The sequence below is a fragment of the Rhinoderma darwinii genome, chromosome 4 (genome assembly GCF_050947455.1).
Source record: "Rhinoderma darwinii isolate aRhiDar2 chromosome 4, aRhiDar2.hap1, whole genome shotgun sequence".
Classification (NCBI taxonomy): domain Eukaryota; kingdom Metazoa; phylum Chordata; class Amphibia; order Anura; family Rhinodermatidae; genus Rhinoderma; species Rhinoderma darwinii.
In genome coordinates, this window is record NC_134690.1 from 276084299 (window position 1) to 276107605 (window position 23307).

Consider the following 23307-nt stretch of genomic DNA (forward strand, 5'->3'; position numbering starts at 1 on the left):
TCGATGCATCGATCACGTTGATCGATGCATCGAAGGGGTTAATCAGCCGGATCGGAGCCTAGCTCCGGTCCTGGCCGTTGCAGAGGGGCGTCGGACAGCTGATTCCCGGCGGTGATAGCGCTGGCTCAGCTTCTGAGCCAGCGCCATCACATACACACGTCATGGAGCTGTGATTGGTCAGTCTGCTTTGACTGACCAATCGCAGTGATCGCCGGCAGGAGACCGCTGTGAATGGTCCCCTGCCGTCTTACTGTGCCAGTCAACTGTCATAAACAGTTGACGGCACAGTTCTGTCACCTTGTCCTTTGACAGGGTGACAGTTTTTAGCCAGGACGCGCCGGTGCGCTAAGGGGTTAAACCACTTTATGAGCGATTTTTAGCTTTATGCTAATGAGTTTCTTAATGCCCAAGTGGGCGTGTTTTACTTTGGTCAGCGTCATACACTCCTCTGTACAACGCCTACTTGGTCTAATCAGCGTCATGCACTTCTCTCCATTCATTTACACTGCACTAGCGATTATAGTTATATCGTTATGTGCAGCTACATACACAAACACTAAGGCTGGGTTCACACTACCTATTTTCAGACGTAAACGAGGCGTTTTAAGCCTCGATATACGGCTCCAATACGTCGGCAAACATCTGCCCATTCATTTGAATGGGTTTGCCGATGTACTGTGCCGACGACCTGTCATTTACGCGTCGCTGTCAAACGAAGAGGCGTAAAAAAAAGATGGCTCATCAAAAGAAGTGCAGGACACTTCTTGAGACGTAATTTGAGCCGTTTTTCATTGATTCCAATGAAGAACATCTCCAAATTACGGCCGTAATTGACGCCTCGCAAAACGCGAGTACATGCAATTACGTCTGAAATTACGGGGCTGTTTTCTCCTGAAAACAGCTCCGTAATTTCAGACGTAAATGCAGTTATCGTGTGCACATACCCTAACATTACTGCAGTGTCCTGATAATGAATATACATCACTACCAGCCTGGACGTGATGTTTATTCAGAATCCTGACACTTCTGAATCTTTTCTGTGAGATTCCAGCAAGGCAAACGTAATCTCGTTTGAAATGACCGGTTACATCGTAATCTCGCGAGATTACGTTTGCCTTGCTGGACTCTCACAGAGACGCACGCTACAGACATGTCAGGATTCTGAATAAAGATCACGTCCAGGCTGGTAGTGATGTATATTCATTATCAGGACACTACAGTAATGTTCGTGTTTGTGTATGTAGCTGCACATAGCGATATATCTATATCGCTAGTGCAGTGTAAATTAATGGAGAAGTGCATGACGCTGATTGGTCAGCGTCATACACTCCTCTGTACAACGCCCACTTGGTCTAAAGTAAAGCACGCCCACTTGGGCATTAAGAAACTCATTAGCATAAAGCTAAAAATCGCTCATAAAGTGGTTTAAAATGGATAGTTTTGCTAAATAAAAAGCATTACGGTCACCTACATTACAGCGCCCATCTCCTTATATAGGAGATATGGCACTTATAATGAGGTGACAGAGCCTCTTTAACTAGTTACTATTTTGTGTAGTAATCTGTCATTTAAGCAGAAACATTTACATTTAGAAAAATGCTAGTTTTTCCAAATTTGGTGTTTTTCATAAATAAACACTGAACGTATCGACCAAATTTTAACACTAGCATAAATTACAATGTAAGCAAAGATAAAAAGGGAGAAAATGGATCTCCACAACGCCGCATTAGCACAGTGCATAAGATAAGGTGCCTCCCAGGGAAAAGGTAATGACAATAGGGAACAGGAAAGGGATTCGACAAAACTGAGAAAAATGGCACTCCGCTAGAGGGTAGAAAATTAATAATTGTATTCCTTTTACGTTTAAAATATGAAGCGATCACTAGCTAGGTTATCCTGCATCACAGCAAATGTCACATACCCGGCCGGGTACAGGCACTATAGTCCCAAATCAATTCATGTAATTATACAAAACTGTTAGAATGTACATCACTGATTCACAAAATGCTTAAAGGGGTTTTCCAGCTTCTGACAACTGATAACCTATCCACCGGATAGGTCATCAGTACATGATCTGTGGAGGTCTGACACCCGGACCCCGCACAGATCAGCTGGTCCGGTGCCTCCGTGCATCGGACGCACAAGTCGGAAGTAGTTGGGTCCGGCCACGGAATAGCGGCCAAGCAGCAGTATTGCAGCTCTCCTCCTATTCAAGTGAATAGGAGCAGACCTGCAGCACGGCCGCTATGCTATGTAGGGAGCCAACTGCTTCCGGCTCCGTACATCGCATTATGTGCCACAACATCCGGTGCCCGCAGGCCACTGGAGTGGCTTATCGGTGCGGGTCCGGGTGTCTGACCCGCACCGATGACTTATTGATTACCTATCCGGTGGATAGGTTGTCAGAAGGTGGACAACCGCTTTAAATAATTCATACAGATAAATATAGATCTAACCAATTCATGTGTGTACATCAAGATTGTGCTGTAATCCATTCATGAGATCTGGGACAGGGCTAATCCATTCGACCCCAAAACCAAAGTGGGGAGTCACTACACACAAATTGCTGCCAAGGCTAATAAGAACATGAGGGATATAGACAATGAACATTCTGCAATATAAATGGAAGTCCCGAAACTATAGGGCATATAGTCAATTCCTGACTGATGTGAAATATGGCCCAATGTGTATAAAAGTGATTGGAGGACCAGTAGGGACGAATAGACCAACAATACACAGTCAGAAAGCTGGAGATTAAATATTATTTTTCTTTATTTATGCCAGTGGGTAAGTGCGATGTTTCGGGCAACCTGACCTTCATCAGGCACTGAGCCGTATTGGGGACTGTTGTATGGTTCCATCGGCGCTATATATTAATGGCGGCTGACCGCTGCTTGTGGGGCTGCCTTACATTTAGACAAAATTGATATATATTAAATGCTCCATATATATCTCTAGAATGTCATACATGATACAATATCGTGTGAAATACAAACATACATATCATTTTATTTCAAATGTAATCACATTCTAAATAGATGATGGTACTTAGAAAAGTTTTCATAGAGAATAGACAAACTCCTATTATGCAGAATCCATATATATATATATATATATATATATATATATATATATATATAGGGATTGTGCTTATATATTGATATATGTAGATCGTTATATGGAATATTTGGCCTGGTTTTGGTATAGGTATTCATATTATTCATGGATAACATCATGGTGCCATCCAATATGGATAAGCATGAGTAGTGGATGTCCGTAATAATCTTTATGATCATCATATGTATATAGAAATGTATGTGTATACGTAGTGCCTAATGCGTATGCCATACGTGTACAATCATGATTTCACATATGTAGTATTCACATGGTTTTACATATGTATATTATATTTGAGGGAGGATCCGCACACATGCAGGTCACAGTGTCTGGGGATAGTATACAAGGAACAGTCACATAGCATTCATATGTTACAGTCAATATCAGTTGAACATAATCAGTTAAAAATCAACATGCGCATATATGTTCTCATATATATATATATATATATATATATATATATATAACATCCGTCTCATATAGAATGTGGGCATACAGTGAAGGAAATAAGTTTTTGATCCCTTGCTGATTTTGTAAGTTTTCCCACTGTCATAGACCTGAACAGTCTAGAATTTTTAGGCTAGGTTAATTTTACCAGTGAGAGATAGATTATATTTAAAAAAAAACAGAAAATCACATAGTCAAAATTATATATATTTATTTGCATTGTGCACAGAGAAATTAGTATTTGATCCCCTACCAACCATTAAGAGTTCAGCCTCCTCCAGACCAGTTACACGCTCCAAATCAACTTGGTGCCTGCATTAAAGACAGCTGTCTTACATGGTCACCTGTATAAAAGACTCCTGTCCACAGACTCAATTAATCAGTCTGACTCTAACCTCTACAACATGGGCAAGACCAAAGAGCTTTCTAAGGATGTCAGGGACAAGATCATAGACCTGCACAAGGCTGGAATGGGCTACAAAACCATAAGTAAGATGCTGGGTGAGAAGGAGACAACTGTTGGTGCAATAGTAAGAAAATGGAAGACATACAAAATGACTGTCAATCGACATCGATCTGGGGCTCCATGCAAAATCTCACCTCGTGGGGTATCCTTGATCCTGAGGAAGGTGAGAGCTAAGCCGAAAACTACACGGGGGGGGGGGGGGGGACTTGTTAATGATCTCAAGGCAGCTGGGACCACAGTCACCAAGAAAACCATTGGTAACACATTACGCCGTAATGGATTAAAGTCCTGCAGTGCCCGCAAGGTCCCCCTGCTCAAGAAGGCACGTGTACAGGCCCGTCTGAAGTTTGCAAATGAACATCTGGATGATTCTGAGAGTGATTGAGAGAAGGTGCTGTGGTCAGATGAGACTAAAATTGAGCTCTTTGGCATTAACTCTACTCTCCGTGTTTGGAGGAAGAGAAATGCTGCCTATGACCCAAAGAACACCGTCCCTACTGTCAAGCATGGAGGTGGAAACATTATGTTTTGGGGGTGTTTCTCTGCTAAGGGCACAGGACTACTTCACCGCATCAATGGGAGAATGGATGGAGCCAACTACCGTCAAATCCTGAGTGACAACCTCCTTCCCTCCACCAGGACATTAAAAATGGCTCGTGGCTGGGTCTTCCAGCACGACAATGACCCGAAACATACAGCCAAGGCAGCAAAGGAGTGGCTCAAAAAGAAGCACATTAAGGTCATGGAGTGGCCTAGCCAGTCTCCAGACCTTAATCCCATCGAAAACTTATGGAGGGAGCTGAAGATCCGAGTTGCCAAGCGACAGCCTCGAAATCTTAATGATTTACAGATGATCTGCAAAGAGGAGTGGGCCAAAATTCCATCTAACATGTGTGCAAACCTCATCATCAACTACAAAAAACGTCTGACTGCTGTGCTTGCCAACAAGGGTTTTGCCACCAAGTATTAAGTCTTGTTTGCCCAAGGGATCAAATACTTATTTCTCTGTGCACAATGCAAATAAATATATATAATTTTGACAATGTGATTTTCTTTTTTTTTTTTATATATATATAATCTATCTCTCACTGGTAAAATTAACCTAGCCTAAAAATTCTAGACTGTTCATGTCTTTGACAGTGGGCAAACTTACAAAATCAGCAAGGGATCAAATACTTATTTCCTTCACTGTATATAGTGCAGCATAATCAGTATATAGTGCCCATAACAGTAGCATACAAAAATTTTAAGGATTGTCGATGGTTAGGCCGTTGCCTCTTACCTGAACCGTACTGGGGTCTGTTGTATGGTTCTGTTGGCGCTAAATATTAATGGTGGCTGACCGCTGCTTGTGGCGCTGCCCGCAAGTGTGCTGCGGTCCCTGTCTAAAACACCGCCGAAGATCCTAACGTAGGTCAGGTGTGGTGTGCGATGTCAGAATTTACGTTATCGTGTATGTTGGAGCTGTGTGTATCCCGACGGCATCAGAGGCGGTGCAATCGCGATACCATGACTCTGAGACCGACACGGTGTAGGGGAGGCGTGGCTAGCATTGTGACGTAAAGATGACAATACTACAAACAAAAAGAGTTGGTCAGCTCCTCCTAACACATGAAATAGATATGCAGGTGCTAATCTGCCGTGACTAATGTATTACCAGTAACAAGAAAATGCAGATACACACTTATTGTTTATGCATTTTTATTATTTTTATTGCATTACTGCTATAGTTATTATGTTAATAAATGTGAGGTTCTTAGCGCTCAGTTTGATCAAAATGTGCGAGCCCACCTGCCACGACAAGCCAATGTGTAGGTATGCAGCAGGGAGTCAAAGATCAAGTACAATGTGTCACGGGAAACATTATCTGAATCGATTGGATAGGTAAAAGCATTGCAAAGTTATTACCACATAAAGTTACACATGTCCGATTTGAAAAAAGTGGCTGTGTCCACTAGGCCAAAACTGACTGTGTCTCTCTCCAAGGTGTTAAAAAAAAATTAGAGGCTCTAAGTGATTGGCATCAACGTATTGCTTCAGATCGGTTATTTATTCTACTGCGGCACTTTCAACATGGCTGAAGGCAGAAAGTGATCTTACCTGCTTCTGACTTTGTGATCGCTATATAGACAACAGGCAATAATACAAAATTGTTTCTGTTCACACCATGTTTGGGCCATAGAGTTGAGGTATAAATGTTTGCTAAAAAAATAAAATAAAGATATACTGCCAAAAAACAAAGCAACTGTAAGCATAGACTCTACTCATCTCCCTGCATTCAAAAAGCAGGAAAGCATACGAGTAGTAATATACCGTATTTTACGGACTATAGGATGCACTGGACCATAAGGCGTATCCATAAATTGTAGCATAAAAGAGGAGAAAAAAAAAGTTTTGCCTTTAACTGTACATTTCCTGGGTAATATTGAGACAATAGGGTAACACGGTGCCCCAATACAATGCCAGCCACAGTGCCCCATAACTATGTCAGACACAGAAATACAAGATATTGGCAGCTATACTGCTCTCACCTTCCCCTGATCCCACCAGACATCAGAGGTGTGGAGAGGCAGGGGTTAATGGTGTTGAATCTGCTCTCCCTGCTGTTCTGTACATAGGAGGGGGCGTGGCTAGAAGGTCCTTGCAGGTCAGTACTTACACAGATTTACTGTGCTGTGTGTACTAATGTCTGTGTTATCTGCTCACTGAACAGTGAGATGACAGAATTCTGTGTGTAAGATGTGACTGTTCAGTGAGCAGATAGCGCAGAGATCTTTTACACACAGCACAGGACATGCAGCTTCCATTACACTGCATTGCAAGGACCTTTGAAGCTCGGAGCTCAGTCTCCTGCTACTGGCATCTGTTTGCCTTCAGGAGGTAAGACGCAGCAGAAGATTACAGCTCAGATTCTAAGATAAAAACTGCGTCTTATAGTCCAAAAAATACAGTACTAGTTCGGTGCAGACTTTATTGTAGCTCCAATGTCACAGATAAGTTTGTATGATCTGTTTCAGACCATGGTGATCCTTTATCAAGGCATCAGTGAAACAGGGACTCTTTGTTCCTGCCCTTCATATTAGCATTATGTAATTATAACGAAGTTACTCATCATGACAACCCCGTCCATCTGCCCTATTAGCCGTTTTGTGTGCCAGAATGGAGAGCCATTCTGTAAGAGTGCTGGCAGACCCGTGTTGTCCATTCATTACACTGACAGCCATTCAAATGTCTGGCTGGCTGTGGCATCGCCTGGGTGTGGAGAAACCGGCTTCTTTTTAAAAGGGTTGTGTTCACAAGACAACCGCTTTAAATACTTAACAACTAACATGTGTGGCTCTGTTCACATCTGCGGCGGCGTTTCAGTTTATGACGGTCGGCCACAACGCAGTGCTGGATCCATTACACAGCAGATACCAGTGCTGCTCAATGGACACCATGCACGCAACGCTATTTATCCCAAGCATGGCGAAATCTGTGACGCAGCAGCCACCAATGCAGATGTGAACATATCCTAACAATGTTATTTTGCTATTTTCTTTTGTTTACTACTTATTTCTTAACTTTGTTCTTGTTTTTTGTATGATAGGTTTAAGACTGGAGCCTTGAAAACCCCACAAACGTTTTCTTAATTTGCAGTAATCATGAAGGTATGTATCAAATCCTTTTGCTTTTGTCAATTCCATGTTCTTTGTGGAATAATGTTATGTGTAATATGAGCTTTAATGTTTTGTGTACAAAGAGAAATATTTCATAAACAAATGTGTGGTTTTCTTTGTAGACAGCAGAAATCAGAGTTTATTTTGACTTTGACGTAATGTGCTCTACTATGCTAGTAAACCAAGAGTAATATTAATGGCTTAGATGCCTAAGTCACTATTGACCGCTGCATCTAAGGTGTTAAACGAGGAAGGGCTTAATAGAAGCACAAAGATGGCAGACCTTTATTAGGCCTCCAGGCTGCCAAGACAACCATCGGCACCCCACGACGGCACCATCGGTTTCTATTGACCGCTGCATCTATCATACAGCCGACACGCTCAACTTATGGAGTGGGCTCAGGCTGTAAGCCTGCTCCATACTTTCCCTTCTGTCGAGAAGGGGTTAATCTGTTCTACCTTGGCCCTATATACTTTTGCACCTTTACTAAAAAAAAAAAAATGGCTGTACTTGAATGATTATCATCCATGTACAAATTCTGAGTCTAAAGCTAAGGGAGTGAGATTTAAAGAAACACACTAGCAATTATTTTTTTTGCCTATATAGTGCAGCATAGGCTGCTATTAAAGAATAATTTGTTGGCTCCTGTGTATGCGTTGTGTATATCTGTTTTAGTTGATGTATAATTTATGGGTTGTGTGCCATCTTGGTTCCTTCTTCCCCTCTGATATGGTTCCCCAAATGCAGACTACATTTCCCATGATGCTTCTGGCTTTGCAGAGGGGTGGAGTCTCATCACAATGCACTTGCTCTGAGTTCTATCTATGTGAATCAAGTGATGGATCAGTGACATAGAACTTCTGTACTCACACTGCAGAGTCTCCAGTGTATCCTGTGTAGCTCCGCCTGTCTCTTCTGCCTCGTGCTAGTGATAGATTTCTACATGTCAGTCCTTAGAAGCAGGAGACAGTGAGGAGCAGCATCTCATAGAAATACACTGGACTCTGCACACAGCATTCACAGATAGTATGGACAGTCAGTGTGAGTCAGGGAGTTTATAACTGAAGCTATTCATTGTATGGAGTCATCTATTATATCACTGCACCCAGGGCCGGCCTTAGGATAGATGGCGCCCCGTGCAAAATGATCTTTCGGCGCCCCACTCCCGTAATTAAAAAAAATTCCCTTATAAAAAAAATTATAATGCCCCTTTAGTGCCCCCATACAGTATAATAATATTTCATTATCTAATATATTACAATCCCTTCAAGGACACATTATTTTGTCCTCTAATTGTGCCCACTGTCTTATGCCCCCTGTAGTACCCCTACACAGTATAATGTCCGCTTAGTGGCCCCCACACAGTATAGTGCCCCCTTGTAGATTTTGCCATACAGCCTCCCTGTAGACAGTGCCATAATCCCCCACCTCCTCCTTGTAGATCGTGCCATACAGCCTCCCCCACCTCCCTCTTGTAGACCGTGCCATACAGTCCCCCACCAGCCCCTTGTAGACAGTGCCCCCAAACAAAAATTGTACTCGCCTATGCCCCGTTCCCTTGACGAACTGAGCTGCTCCACGACTGAATCCTTGCATAGGCCGGCGTGATCCTGTAGCCTTGTACAGACTTTCCCAACCTTTTCGGACTCGAGGCACCACTGGAAAAATAAAATTTCCTCAGGGAACCCCTGCCAAGAATTGTTAAGAGAAAAAAAAGAAAACGGCTAAAAACAAGCACTACACTGTTAGGATATGTTCACACACGTTTTTTGGAAGGCAAAAACAATCTGCCTCAAAATTCCTTCAGAAAGTGACAGCGTTGTTTGACCTTTTTTTTTTTTTCCGCGTTTTTTCTTAAGCCGTTGAAGCTAATGCAAAAGATGCAGGCAAAAAAGCTCCAAACGAGCGCCACAGGTATTCTCTGCCACCTATTAATTTCAATTGGAGGTCAGACGCAGAAACCACTTGAAGACCATCAGTCCCCCAGTCACAGTAAAATGACCATCAGCCCCCCACTCACAGTAAAATGACCATCAGCCGACCGCACGGCCCCCTTGTAGACAGCGCCGCACGGCCCCCCGGCAGGGAGAGCGCCGCACGGCCCCCCGGCAGGGAGAGCGCCGCACGGCCCCCCGGCAGGGAGAGCGCCGCACGGCCCCCCGGCAGGGAGAGCGCCGCACGGCCCCCCGGCAGGGAGAGCGCCGCACGGCCCCCCGGCAAGGAGCCCCGCACAAACCTCTGACGGAACCCCTCAACGGAAAGCCATCGCTGATGTGAACAGGCCCTTAGTTGTGCACATTTCTTAATTCCTCACGTCTGTCTTCATCATATTGCAACTCACAACCTCATTTTCATAGAACAGACATACTCTAGTAATGATTTATTGATCATTTTACTGTATGGAAACCAGAAATATATCTGATGATGACCTCGATTGTAGCAAACTATCAGGATAGTAGAGACTTGTGCTGGTAATAGATTTGGATAACATAGTATGGTCTATACTGAATACATTGTAACAAACTCTCAACAGTGAAGTTTTAGGTCTGTAGAGGGTTTCAACCTCCTAAATGTAAACAAGAAAGTTTCCATTGACCGCAATCAGATCTTGAAAATGGTGGGGAATTGAAACAAATTATATGAGAAAGCTACATAACTTTACATTATACAATAAAAGCTGTATTTACATAAAAAATTTAACTGAAAGAGGTCTTCCAGTTTTAAAGCGGATCTGTGTGCTATGTTAGGGCAGCATTTAATAGATGCAGGTCCGTGCTACTAGTAGACAGAACGTCACAAATTTTGTGCAATTTGGCTAATAGGAGCGCTGAAAAGAGTCTGACACTCTGCGGAGACTGACAGGCTGCTAGCCGCCTGTCCATCACTGGCCAGAAGGTTGGGGGGAGCGCTCCCCTCATGAATACATCAGACTCTTAACTATGTGTCAAGTGTGTTTTCAGCGCTCCTGGTAGCCAAATGGCAACAAAAACAAATGTAGTGCCGTTTTGGCTACAAGAAGCACGGACCTGTATCTATAATATGCTGCCTTTTTATATAGGGTAGCATATTAGGCTGACCGATCCGCTTTATGTGAAGAACCACTTTAAATCAAGGTCCATAAAGGATCTGGCGGATATTCAGTATTGTGCTTGTAGCAGAGCTTCAGAGACTTTCATATGTGATCATCTATATCTAGCATGTTTAGCTGGCACAGATTTGCAACCTTGTCATGGGCATCGAGGCATAATAAGCATTTCTGATACCCACATACTTCCTTCAGAAGTAGGAAATTCTGATTCTCTTCGCGGCTCTCTCATTGTGATCAGCAGAAATTAGATACCATTTGTGACATGCAGACTTATACTTTAGCAATTATAATTTTCTAAAGAGAATAAATCGAATTGATCCCGGTGCAGGATGCCTGAATTACATTTGGGTGTATATTAGAAAGTAACATGCTTTCCTAATAGTTCAGAACCCCTATAAATATAGGTCTAAGTCTTAAACAATTTGGTGCCGCATTATATTGTGGTGTGAATTCAAAATGTTGGTATTGTAGGTATACGTTTACTAATATTAAATTATAATAATTCTGCCTGTGTAAACGTTTAAAACAAATTTTATTAAACACAATTCATCATTAAAACATGTAGGGCAATGATTGCCAAGTGATCCAGATACAGGTGTTGGCAAGCGAATCCGGATAGCACACCGTAGCTTGCGAGGCGAATGACATGCACTTTAGCATCAAAATATAAATGCTTCACATGTAACACACACCACGCACATTAGAACCTGCCACGTGTGCTGGCAAGTATTCAAATGGATTTGCCTGCCACAGATATGATAAGACCGACTAACCCAACGCGTTTCTGCCCACATAGGGGAGCGTCCTCAGGGGTACACTTAGTCTAAATAATAATTATTGATAAATGGCCGATTAGCATATGTTATGCTGTCTTTATTTATATTTCAAACTCGGCGCGCATGAGACATCTGATGGTCGGTCCCAATGCGCGCCGAAAACACTCTGAGATCTTTTGCATCCAGAGCCCCACCTCCCTGGCCAGGGCACGATAGGGCCGCACCAATCAGACAACGACACGTCAAAGCAGACGCCCATCTAATCCGGCCGGCCCCCTGGTAACCAACAGGAACGATGCATACAGCATCACTAGTTACATGGGAGGAGCCAAAGGCGGCCGTAGCAACTCAAGCCAAACACAGCACCAAATCGGATGCTGTAATGCAGCCGGAGACCAAAGCAATAGAATGACAGCCCGAGGGCCGCAGGCTGATGCCCATACACAGAAGGATAAGGTATAAGATAAGACCAGGGCTGGCAGCTGCCATATAACCCCACATAAGGGCAAATAGATTGCCACATTATGCATGTGGTCGTGTCTTTCTTGGTGCCCTGCATGCTGAATGGGGTGACACTGATGCCTGACCCTGTTGGCTGGTGTTTCAGTGCTAGGTCCACTGGCCAGTTGTGTATCCCCTATTTATGACCCCCTTGATCGGGGTCCACATATGACACTTTGTTTAATGGTAGTGCTTCTGCGGTGTGTGCTCATTGCATGCATAATGTGGCAATCTATTTGCCCTTATGTGGGGTTATATGGCAGCTGCCAGCCCTGGTCTTATCTTATCCCTTATCCTTCTGTGTATGGGCATCAGCCTGCGGCCCTCGGGCTGTCATTCTATTTATTGCTTTGGTCTCCGGCTGCATTACAGCATCCGATTTGGTGCTGTGTTTGGCTTGAGTTGCTACGGCCGCCTTTGGCTCCTCCCATGTAACTAGTGATGCTGTATGCATCGTTCCCGTTGGCCTGTTGGTTACCAGGGGGCCGGCCGGATTAGATGGGCGTCTGCTTTGACGTGTCGTTGTCTGATTAGTGCGGCCCTATCGTGCCCCGGCCAGGGAGGTGGGGCTCTGGATGCATAAGATCTCAGAGTGTTTTCGACATCAGATGTCTCATGCGCGCCGAGTTTGAAATATAAATAAAGACAGCATAACATATGCTAATCGGCCATTTATCAATAAAAATTATTTCGACTAAGTGTACCCCTGAGGACGCTCCCTTATGTGGGCAGAAACGCGTTGGGTTAGTCGGTCTTATCATATCTGTGGCAGGCAAATTCACTTGAATATTTGCCAGCACACGTGGCAGGTTCTAATGTGCGTGGTGTGTGTTACATGTGAAGCATTTATATTTTGATGCTAAAGTGCATGTCATTCGCCTCGCAAGCTACGGTGTGCTATCCGGATTCGCTTGCCAACGCCTGTATCTGGATCACTTGGCAATCATTGCCCTACATGTTTTAATGATGAATTGTGTTTAATAAAATTTGTTTTAAACGTTTACACAGGCAGAATTATTATAATTATATTGTGGTATTTTAGTCCTCTTATTTGATTTTAAATGGAATCTTTTGTGATTTTATGTACAAAAAAAAGTTCAAAAATAGTTGTTTTTTTTTAAATAGTTTCATTTTTTTTCATTTACGTGGCATTAAAGCTTTACCTTGTTACTTGTCCTTTATTCTGTTTTATAGTTTTCCACCTGCATGAAAATCTGCGACTACGAAATTGTTATCTTAGTGTTGTTTCCTTTATGTTGATCTCGTATTACAATGCTCTTTTAATGTGATTAAAGGGGTTATCCAGGGACCAAAACTTTCAAAAATTGCTTTGCATTCATTTTTTATGTAAAAAGAAGTCACTTACTATACACATGAATTAAAAATTCTGTACTAAACCCTGTGAATTGTTCCCGGAAGTTCTGTAGCTTTTCTGATATTGATGACGCGCCGACACGGCCCCACGTGACTGCGGGCTTTCTTCTTGTGCTGTTCGTGTCGGCGTGTTATCAATGGCATGACCGCAAGGGACTGTCACATTGCCTATTGCTGGAGTCCCTGAGCAGCGCATCAGCTAGCGCATTGCTCGGGACTCCAGCACTGCTCCAGACATTTGGTCAGTGACTTCATGGGTTTCCTATAGCTGGAGTTCCCGAGCAGAGTATCAGCTGATGCTCTGCCTGGGGAATCCAGCATTGCTGCCAACGTCACTGTCCATATATGGACAATGACGTCGGCAGCATATATGGACAATGATGTCAGCTGATGCTCCGCTCGGGGACTCCAGTACTGCTGCCGACATCACTGTCCACATATATATGGACAGTGACTTCAGGGGTTTCCTATCCCTGGAGTCCCCGAGCAGAGCATCAGCTGATGCTCTGCCTGGGGACTCCAGCATTGCTGCCAGTGTCACTGTCAATTTTGGTCCACGGTCCACCCCTTTAACAACCGATTTTCCCTTTTTAGCCTGAATTCAAAAAACAAAAACAAATCTGTTTATTTTCATCTGAACATAGAATTTTTCCTGCTGCTACTATGTGTTTTCTCTTTTTTTTTTAAGATTGTATAATAAAAAATGTATAGATGTGAAATATAGAAAAATAAACACAAATATTTTGTTGCCAAATTTGTCCTTTTTTTATTTTATTATTGTCCTATTCATTCGCATATAATTAATCTCTAGCCCGTCAATCTTAAATGTGTAAATGTATGTTTTTAAAAGACAATTATTCATTACACCAATAACTTTTCACACATCTCCATTGATTTATATATTGAAACATTAAATTCCAATGGAAACGTCCTTCTTTAGGACAAAGTACTATCAAAATTGCAATATGTTGAAAATCATGTGACTTACAGGGGTTGTATGCTTTGGACAATCCCTACTTGTTAGAAGGGTCCCTTAACAATAAACTGATCACAAAATGTCCCCCTGTCCTCCCAGGGATCAGATGTAATGTGTGGAGAAACATGGCTGTAAGTGTCCATTCATATCAATGGCTGGCTGTGTAATGCAAAACAGGTCCTCCAGGAGAGAGAGACACTCTTTTTCAAAAGTGGAACGCCGTAACAAAGTGTTGAGGATTCTGAACAGAGTACCTCCCCTCTATTAACTCAGATTTCCCTATTCAGCTACATGAAAATGGATTTTCTAAAACAGACAACCCCTGTGATGTCTTCATCCAAAATCTCACATTTTAAACTTGAGAGAAGTTAAAGGGGTTGTCCACTTCTATAAAAGAGTGATACAGTAAAGGAGGCTCTAAACAGGTGAAATAACAAAAGGTTCTCTGTTCACCTGTGTTCATGATCCCCAGCCGGCTCTTGTTTACTTCCACACCACAAAAAGTGTCCACATTGCCTCCCCACCAATGTCTGACCTTAGCTGTAACATCAGTGGGTAGGGGATGTCACTGCTTCAGCAAATTTAGCACGGTCAAAGTTGAGAGTGTAGTTGACAAGATCTTTGCCAAATTAATTAAATCAAATTAAAAAATTTGACGCAATTTATTTAACCTCTCAGACTGGCAAAAAAATATTTCTGTAACTGCTATGAGCAGGCATAGATTGGTGACATGAATTTGCTCCATTTGCCCTTCAATTATTACATTTGGTCTAAACTACGTAGACCACATTCCCGTTTTTCTCTCAACCTTTCAAATTCGATGATTGATGGGCAAAGTAAAAAAAAGTGCAATTTGGCACTCGTTCTGATGAATGTGGACCATACTGTTCCAGGAAGTTGATTTGTGATGCTGTGTCTTTTCAGTAAAGGGTTTCTTTAGCTGTCCTTGTGCCTCCCTGATTCATGAACGGGGCAGTAGTCACTGGTTATTTTGATCTTCTGAATTACAGAAGGCACTATTATTTTGAAAGGGGATGGGAAATAAGTTCACTAGTAAACACAGTCCCTTCATGTCAGTTCTGTAGGCACGGAGATGGGTAAATCAGCTTTTCATTGCAAAGATCCTCTCAAAGAGCAGCATAGAACTTTTTTTGTAGTGCGATTTTTCAATTTAATCTATCGAGTGACAACTATCCTTGGCACAACTAATTATGCCATAAGGTGGAATGAATGATTGTGAAATTTCAATCTTCAAAGAGAACCCATAACTTTTTGGGAAACCTGAAGTCTAGGAAACCAAAATACAAACATTTCTCGAATATATGTATATATATATATATATGTGTATGTGTGTGTGTGTATATATATGTATGTGTGTATGTGTGTATATGTATATATATATATATACACACACACACACAGGGTGGGCCATTTATATGGATAGACCTAAATAAAATGGGAATGGTTGGTGATATTAACTTCCTGTTTGTGGCACATTAGTATATGGGAGGGGGGAAACTTTTCAAGCTGGGTGTTGACCATGGCGACCATTTTGAAGTCGGCCATTTTATATCCAACTTTAGTTTTTTCAATGGGAAGAGGGTCATGTGACACATCAAACTTATCGAGAATTTCACAAGAAAAACAATGGTGTGCTTGGTTTTAACGGTACTTTATTCTTTCATGAGTTATTTACAAGTTTCTGACCACTTATAAAATGTGTTCAAAGTGCTGCCCATTGTGTTGGATTGTCAATGCAACCCTCTTCTCCCACTCTTCACACACTGATAGCAACACCGCAGAAGAAATGCTAGCACAGGCTTCCAGTATCCGTAGTTTCAGTTGCTGCGCATCTCGTATCTTCACAGCATAGACAATTGCCTTCAGATGACCACAAAGATAAAAGTCTAAGGGGGTCAGATCGGGAGACCTAGGGGGCCATTCAACTGGCCCACGACGACCAATCCACTTTCCAGGAAACTGTTCATCTAGGAATGCTCGGACCTGACACCCATAATGTGGTGGTGCACCATCTTGCTGGAAAAACTCAGGGAACGTGCCAGCTTCAATGCATAAAGAGGGAAACACATCATCATGTAGCAATTTCAGATATTCCGTGGCCTTGAGGTTTCCATTGATGAAGAATGGCCCCACTATCTTTGTACCCCATATACCACACCATACCATCAATTTTTGTGTTCCAACAGTCTTGGAGGGATCTATCCAATGTGGGTTAGTGTCAGACCAATAGCGGTGGTTTTGTTTGTTAACTTCACCATTCACATAAAAGTGTGCCTCATCACTGAACAAAATGTTCTGTGTAAACTGAGGGTCCTGTTCCAATCTTTGTTTTGCCCATTCTGCAAATTCAGTGCGCCGATCTGGGTCATCCTCGTTGAGATGCTGCAGCAGCTGGAGTTTGTAAGGGTGCCATTTGTGAGTAGCTAATATCCGCCGAAGGGATGTTCGACTGATTCCACTCTCCAGTGACATGCGGCGAGTGCTACGCTGTGGGCTCTTGCTGAATGAAGCTAGGACAGCCACTGATGTTTCTTCATTAGTGACAGTTTTCATGCGTCCACATTTGGGCAAATCCAACACTGAACCAGTTTCACGAAACTTGGCAAGCAGTTTGCAAACTGTAGCATGGGAGATGGGTGGTCTCGTAGGGTGTCTTGCATTGAAATCTGCTCCAATGACCCGGGTACTGCGTTCACCAGACATCAACACAATTTCTATCCGCTCCTCACATGTTAACCTCTGCGACATGTCAATGGCTGTAAACAAAGAGAAGCTTGTAAATAACTCATGAAAGAATAAAGTAACGTTAAAACCAAGCACACCATTGTTTTTCTTGTGAAATTCTCGATAAGTTTGATGTGTCACATGACCCTCTTCCCATTGAAAAAACTAAAGTTGGATACAAAATGGCCGACTTCAAAATGGCCGCCATGGTCAACACCCAGCTTGAAAAGTTTCCCCCCTCCCATATACTAATGTGCCACAAACAGGAAGTTAATATCACCAACCATTCCCATTTTATTTAGGTGTATCCATATAAATGGCCCACCCTGTGTGTGTGTGTATGTGTATATGTGTATATATGTATATATGTGTGTGTGTGTGTGTATATGTATATATATATATATATATATATATATTAGTAATAAAAGAACTGACGCTTTTAGAGCTGAGATTACTTCAGTTGAAGTTGGCCCTCTACATTCAGCAGTGAAAAGTTCTCCTCTTACTAGATTTTGATTGCTATGCGAGACTGGGGCACAGTCCTGCTGGAACAGGTAAGGGCCTTCCCCAGACAGTTGCCACAAAGTTGGAAGCATACTTTTTTTTTCCACAATGTCTTGGTATGCTGTAGCATTAACATTACCCTTCACTTGAAATAAGGGGCCTAGCTCAAACTCTGAAAAACAGCCCAAGACTATTATCCCTCCTCCACCAAATTTTACATTTGGCTGTATGTATCATTCTCCTGGCATCCACCAAAACCAGATTCATACATCAGACTGCCTGATAGTGAAATGGGATTCATGACTCCAGAGAACACGTTTCCACTGCTCCAGAGTCCAGTGGTGGCATGCCGTACGCTACTCCAGCTGCGCTACTTTATAAACTGTGTAGTGAGGGATACTACAGAGTATAGTGCCACGCGCTTAAGCGCTCAGCAGCCCCGCTCTGTTCGCGTCGGACTACAGCTCAGTGGCTGAGCTGTTCCTCCTAGACGCTTTCATTACACAATATTACACTTGATTACAGTTGATCCATGCAGATCTAGGGGTGCCAAAATTTCACAATTTAACGTGTGGCATCCTTTGACAGTGCTACTTTTAAACTTACTGAGCCCTACAGTAGGACCAATTCTACCACAAATGCTTGTCTATGGAGATTGCATTGCTGTGTGCTTAATTGTATGCACCTCTTTGCTATGGATGTGGCTGAAATACCTCGACTCAATAATTAGAGGGGAGATCCATATACGTTTCGCTGTATAATGTATTTACAAAATTTAGATGTACAGGTGTTCGATGTGGTTTAGAATTCCTCTCTTTACCATTGAGATCAATATCCATCCTACACTTGATAACCGGTACATAAGGCACCTAGTGGAGTATAGAGGATACATCTGCATGAAGCAGTCTCTGCTTTTCTGTGATCCAGTTGTATATTTTTGTACACAATGGCACAGATTTGCTAATAAAAATGTGCTAGAATTCTGTCTCAAATTGAACCAGAACTTTGGCCCGCATCCTGTGCGCCACATTTATAAAGTGTTTTAGACACGCTTTGTTACTCCTCCTACAAGGGGGTGTGGCTTAGTGGGGAAAGGGTTGTGGTTGAGTGAAAAGGAGTGTGACTTATGATGTACCAAAATTTTGGCGCCAAAAAGTCCCCTAAAGTAAGCTGCCCAAGAGGTGGTATAAAGTTAGACAGAAGTGTCTAAAGATGCTCTAAATTTATCATCAAACATTTGCCTCTGTAATAATTTTGGCGCATCTAGTTTAATTCTAAGCTTTCTAAATGTAATACAGTATTCGTAAATCTGCCCCATTAAACCTTCCATAGACAAGAGTTTACAACTGGTGGCAATGAAGTCTATGCCCTGTGATGTAGTGAAACTAGGAAGTCTTACCAGTGGAGCAACGTCAGTGGAGTGTAAACTGATTGGTTCCATTATATATTAACATTTAACTTTAAATTCTCATTCTATATAAAGATATTTGGAGAAATGGGATTTATGAATTAATGTTCTGCAGTTTTGCATAAATTTTGTCCATAGCAACCAGTCAACATTTTTAGTTTTTTAACTTTAAGGACATGTTCCACGCTGGAACCCGCAGGGATTTACAGTCGAAAAAGCACACCAAATTGTGGTGCAGTTTTTCGGGCAGAATGTCCGCTGCGGAAAACAGCAGTTACAAAAACGCTTATACTTACCCCAGTCTCTGTAGTCCTGGCGATGTGTCCCTCTGTTGTCTGTACAGCCCGGCCTCCTGGGATGACATTTCATCCCATGTGACCGCTGCAGCCTGTGATTGACTGCAGCAATTATAAGGGATGAAACATCATCCCAGGAGGCCGGCCTGGACAGAGAACAGAGGGATGCGTCGCCATGACTACGGCGACCAGGGTAAGTAGAAAAAAAAAAACCTTATAAGTCGCCATTTTTCAGCCGCAGAAATCGCAACCTTTTTATTTGTTGCAGGGTTTTACCTCATTGAATGCAATGGGGAAAACCCGCAACAGAAAAGCAGCGGTTCCGCAGCACAAATTTAAATACTGCGGACTAAAAAAACTGCACTGCAGGTAAATTTTTCAACGTTTTTTCGACTTATTTTTTTTTTTATGCAGCGTGTGGATGAGATTTGTTTAAAGGGAATGTGTTGCAAATTAAACGTTTTTTTTTAAAGTAAGTTACTTAATTCTATTATTTTTTAAGTTTTTTGTTTTACTATGTTGACCACCAGAGAGAGCACTTCCCAGAATTACAGCAAGGTGAATAAGGCAAAGCAACCTGACCACATCTGCCGTAAATGTGGAAGGGAATCTCACCCCCCCTCCTACAAGCCAGGAAAAGGTGTCTTCAAATTGCTAAGCAGTGTCCGCCTGCCATTTTGGGTGTGATTGTTGAAATGCAGCTGGCAGAAGCTATAGGACACACCAAAAGGCTAAGGTTATGTTCCCACGCTTACTAAACAAAGAGAAAACAGCTCCTGATTTTCAGCCATATTTTAATCAAACTCGCGTTTTTTACGGAAGTTTTTGGAGCTGTTTTTCTATAGTCAATTAAAAACTGCTCCAAAAACGTCCCAAGAAGTGACATGCACTTCTTTTTGGCGGGCGGTTTTTTACATGCCGTTTTTGGAAAAAAACGCCCCGTCCGAACAGAACGCCGTATTTCCCATTGAAACCAATGGGCAGATGTTTGGAGGCGTTCTGCTTCCGATTTTTCAGCCGTTTTTCGGGACGTTAACGCCCCGAAAAACGGCTGAAAACACTGCGTGTGAACATACCCTTAGGCCTTATTTACAAAAGCGTATTTAATGTCCGTGATACGCGTGTGATAATCACGCGCGTCGCACGGACCTATGTTAGTCAATGGGGCCGTTCAGACAGTCCGTGATTTTCACGCAGCGTATGTCCGCTGTGTAAAACTCACGACATGTCCTATACTTGCCAATTTTCGCGCGTCACACACCCATTGAAGTCAATGGGTGCGTGAAAATCACGCACGGCACACGGAAGTACTTCCGTGCGTCGCGCGTGATTCACGCAACAGTAGAAAAAGAAATGAAGGAAAAAATAAAAGCACTTCCTTAATTTATTTTTCTAAACATCAAAACCTCGTGTCATAAGGCTGGCATATGCGTGAAAATCACGGAGCCACGCAGCAAATACGTATGACACACGGAACTGCAACGCGCAAAAAAACGCAGCGTTTTTTGTGCGCGCAAAACGCACACGCTCGTGTGAATCCGGCCTTAGAATGATGAGTGTATTTGAAACGTTTTTTTTTGCGCATTTTACATGCCTCTCCTGCTAAATGTCTTTATCCCTCCATCCTGCTGACAGTCTCCTCCAGCATCACGGTCAGCAGGATTGTATGATGACGCTGGAGGAGACTGTCAGCAGTATTGGGTAGTGAAGATGGAGGATACGGTCAGCAAGATTGGGTGGTGATGATGGTGATGATGGAGGAGACTGTCAGCAGGATTGTATGGTTATGATGGAGGAGACTGTCAGCAAGATTGGGTGGTGGTGATGGTGATGATGGAGGAGACTGTCAGCAAGATTGGGCGGGGATGCATCACCATATAATCTTGCTGACAGCCTCCTCCAGCATCACCACCCAATACTGCTGACAGTCTCCTCCATCGTCCCCATACAATCTTGCTGACAGTCTCCTCCACAGTAGAGGAGACTGTCACACCACTCTGTGATAGGAATAACCATCTGCTGCTGACCATCTCCTCACCGACCTCCTGCTGACGGATACCTCACCCGATCACAGTCCGCACACCGTCCACACTGACAATAACACACACACACACACACACACACACACACACACACCTCTACTACATCTGACAAGCTTAGCTCTACACACCGTCGGGGGTCACGATAGTGGGGGTCTGTGTGTGTGTGTGTGTGTGTGTGTGTGAGAGAGAGAGAGAGAGAGGGACAGACAGGGACACGCACCTTACCTGCAGTGCAGCTGGTCTTCATAATGGCGCCTGCTATCTCCCTGCAAACCAGCTTCTCTGCTGTGTGACTCTGACCTGCGTCAGCGCAGTACAGAGCCAGATAGCAGAAGCAGTGAACGGCTCACGTCCATTGTGCCCTATGCCCTGTAGCTGCCGATTTCCCGGATCGCTCAATAGACTCAAGTCTATGAGGGATCTGTGAAAGTGGGTCCTGCACGGGTTCAAATCGGCCGTGGAAAATGGCCGATTGACAACTGGTTGTGTAAATAAAGGAGAATTACAACTACTTAAAGGAATAAATATTATTAACAATGGCGACATAGAAAATACATTAAAAAAAATCTCAATATAAAGCATTTATTTTTCTTGAAAATCTAAATAATTAAATATGAATAGACAATGGATTACATGCACTCCGCATTTATTGTGAGATACACAGTGGAGTTGTAAAAAAATACAGTATTGCATGTGTATTTCACATTAGTGATTTTTTAAAGTGTGGAGTCTTCAGGCTATGGACACCTTTGATAAGATAGAATGATTTTTGCATGTGTTAGTGGTTAACTTGAGTTACAAATGGTGCACCAAGTATGAGACTTCAAATTGTATTCCTTCCTGAAAGTCAGTTTATAACCTATGCCTAGTTTCTGACTTCACATGTGGGCTTCCCAGTAATTCATGCTGGATGTAAGTTCCTTGTGTCCTGGATGTTGCGGCCTTTTCTAGCTCTCAGGTATCAGCACAGCTTCATTCCTGTACTGCTACTTCTTCATACACTATACATCCACTGTGTGATCTTCCCACCCCTTTGCTGACACTGATGCTGCTGGAATGTGTAATTCCCTACCCGCTGCTGACTGCCTGAGTGCGCTTTCCCTCTGTCGACACTCTGATTCAGCCTATCCCCCTTGCTAGACTCTGTTCTGTATATGATGGTCTTCCCTCTCCCTATACACAATGTCCTGTGTAGAATCCTCTCTTTCCTTTACCTGGCTTTGCTGTGTACAATTACCACCCATCCCTGCAGGTATTTCCCAAAGACTTTATACTGTGCTACTCTGAAAGGAGGAAGGAAGGCAAGTGCCCAAGCAGAGAGAGAGCAGGCTACCAATAAAGCCGCTAGATGATGTGAAGCTGTATGCTTGCTGCAAAATTTGTCAGAAGCCGCACCACCGCCACCGCCACCGCCGCCGCCACCACCGCCGCCATTTAAGTAAAGCAGTAGCACAGACTCCACGCCATCAAAGTGGTAGGGAATTTTTGATGAAGACTATATCGAAAATGTATTCATTTTGCATTTATAAAGCAAATGAGCAATGACAAATATCGGTGCAAAGGAGTACGCAGCCTTTAGGCATCTGTCCACCTGCGACACCTAAGGGTATGTTCACACGGCCAAATTACGGACGGAATTCGGGTGTTTTACGCCTCGAATTTCGTCCGAAAATGCGCCTCGATAGCGTTGGCAAACATCTGCCCATTGAAAGCAATGGGCTGACGTTTGTCTGTTCACACGAGGCGTATATTTACGCGTTGCTGTCAAAAGACGGCGCGTAAATAGACGCCTGCGCCAAAGAAGTGTCATGTCACTTCTTCAGACGTAAATGGAGCCGTTTTCCATGGACTCCATGGAAAACCAGCTCCAGTTACGTCCGTAATGGACGCGGCGTTCAAGCGCCTGC

The 23307-nt window shown here is 43.0% G+C and overlaps 1 protein-coding gene across 1 annotated transcript in view; it reads left to right on the forward strand.

The window, feature by feature from the left end:
• ARID4B (AT-rich interaction domain 4B) overlaps positions 1-23307 on the forward strand; it is a 168793-nt gene that overhangs the window by 47925 nt on the left and 97561 nt on the right. The window contains exon 2 of the mRNA XM_075862529.1: positions 7620-7680. Within this exon, the coding sequence (XP_075718644.1) occupies positions 7675-7680 (6 nt within the window). The 5' untranslated portion in view covers positions 7620-7674. The remainder of the gene's footprint in view (positions 1-7619; positions 7681-23307) is intronic.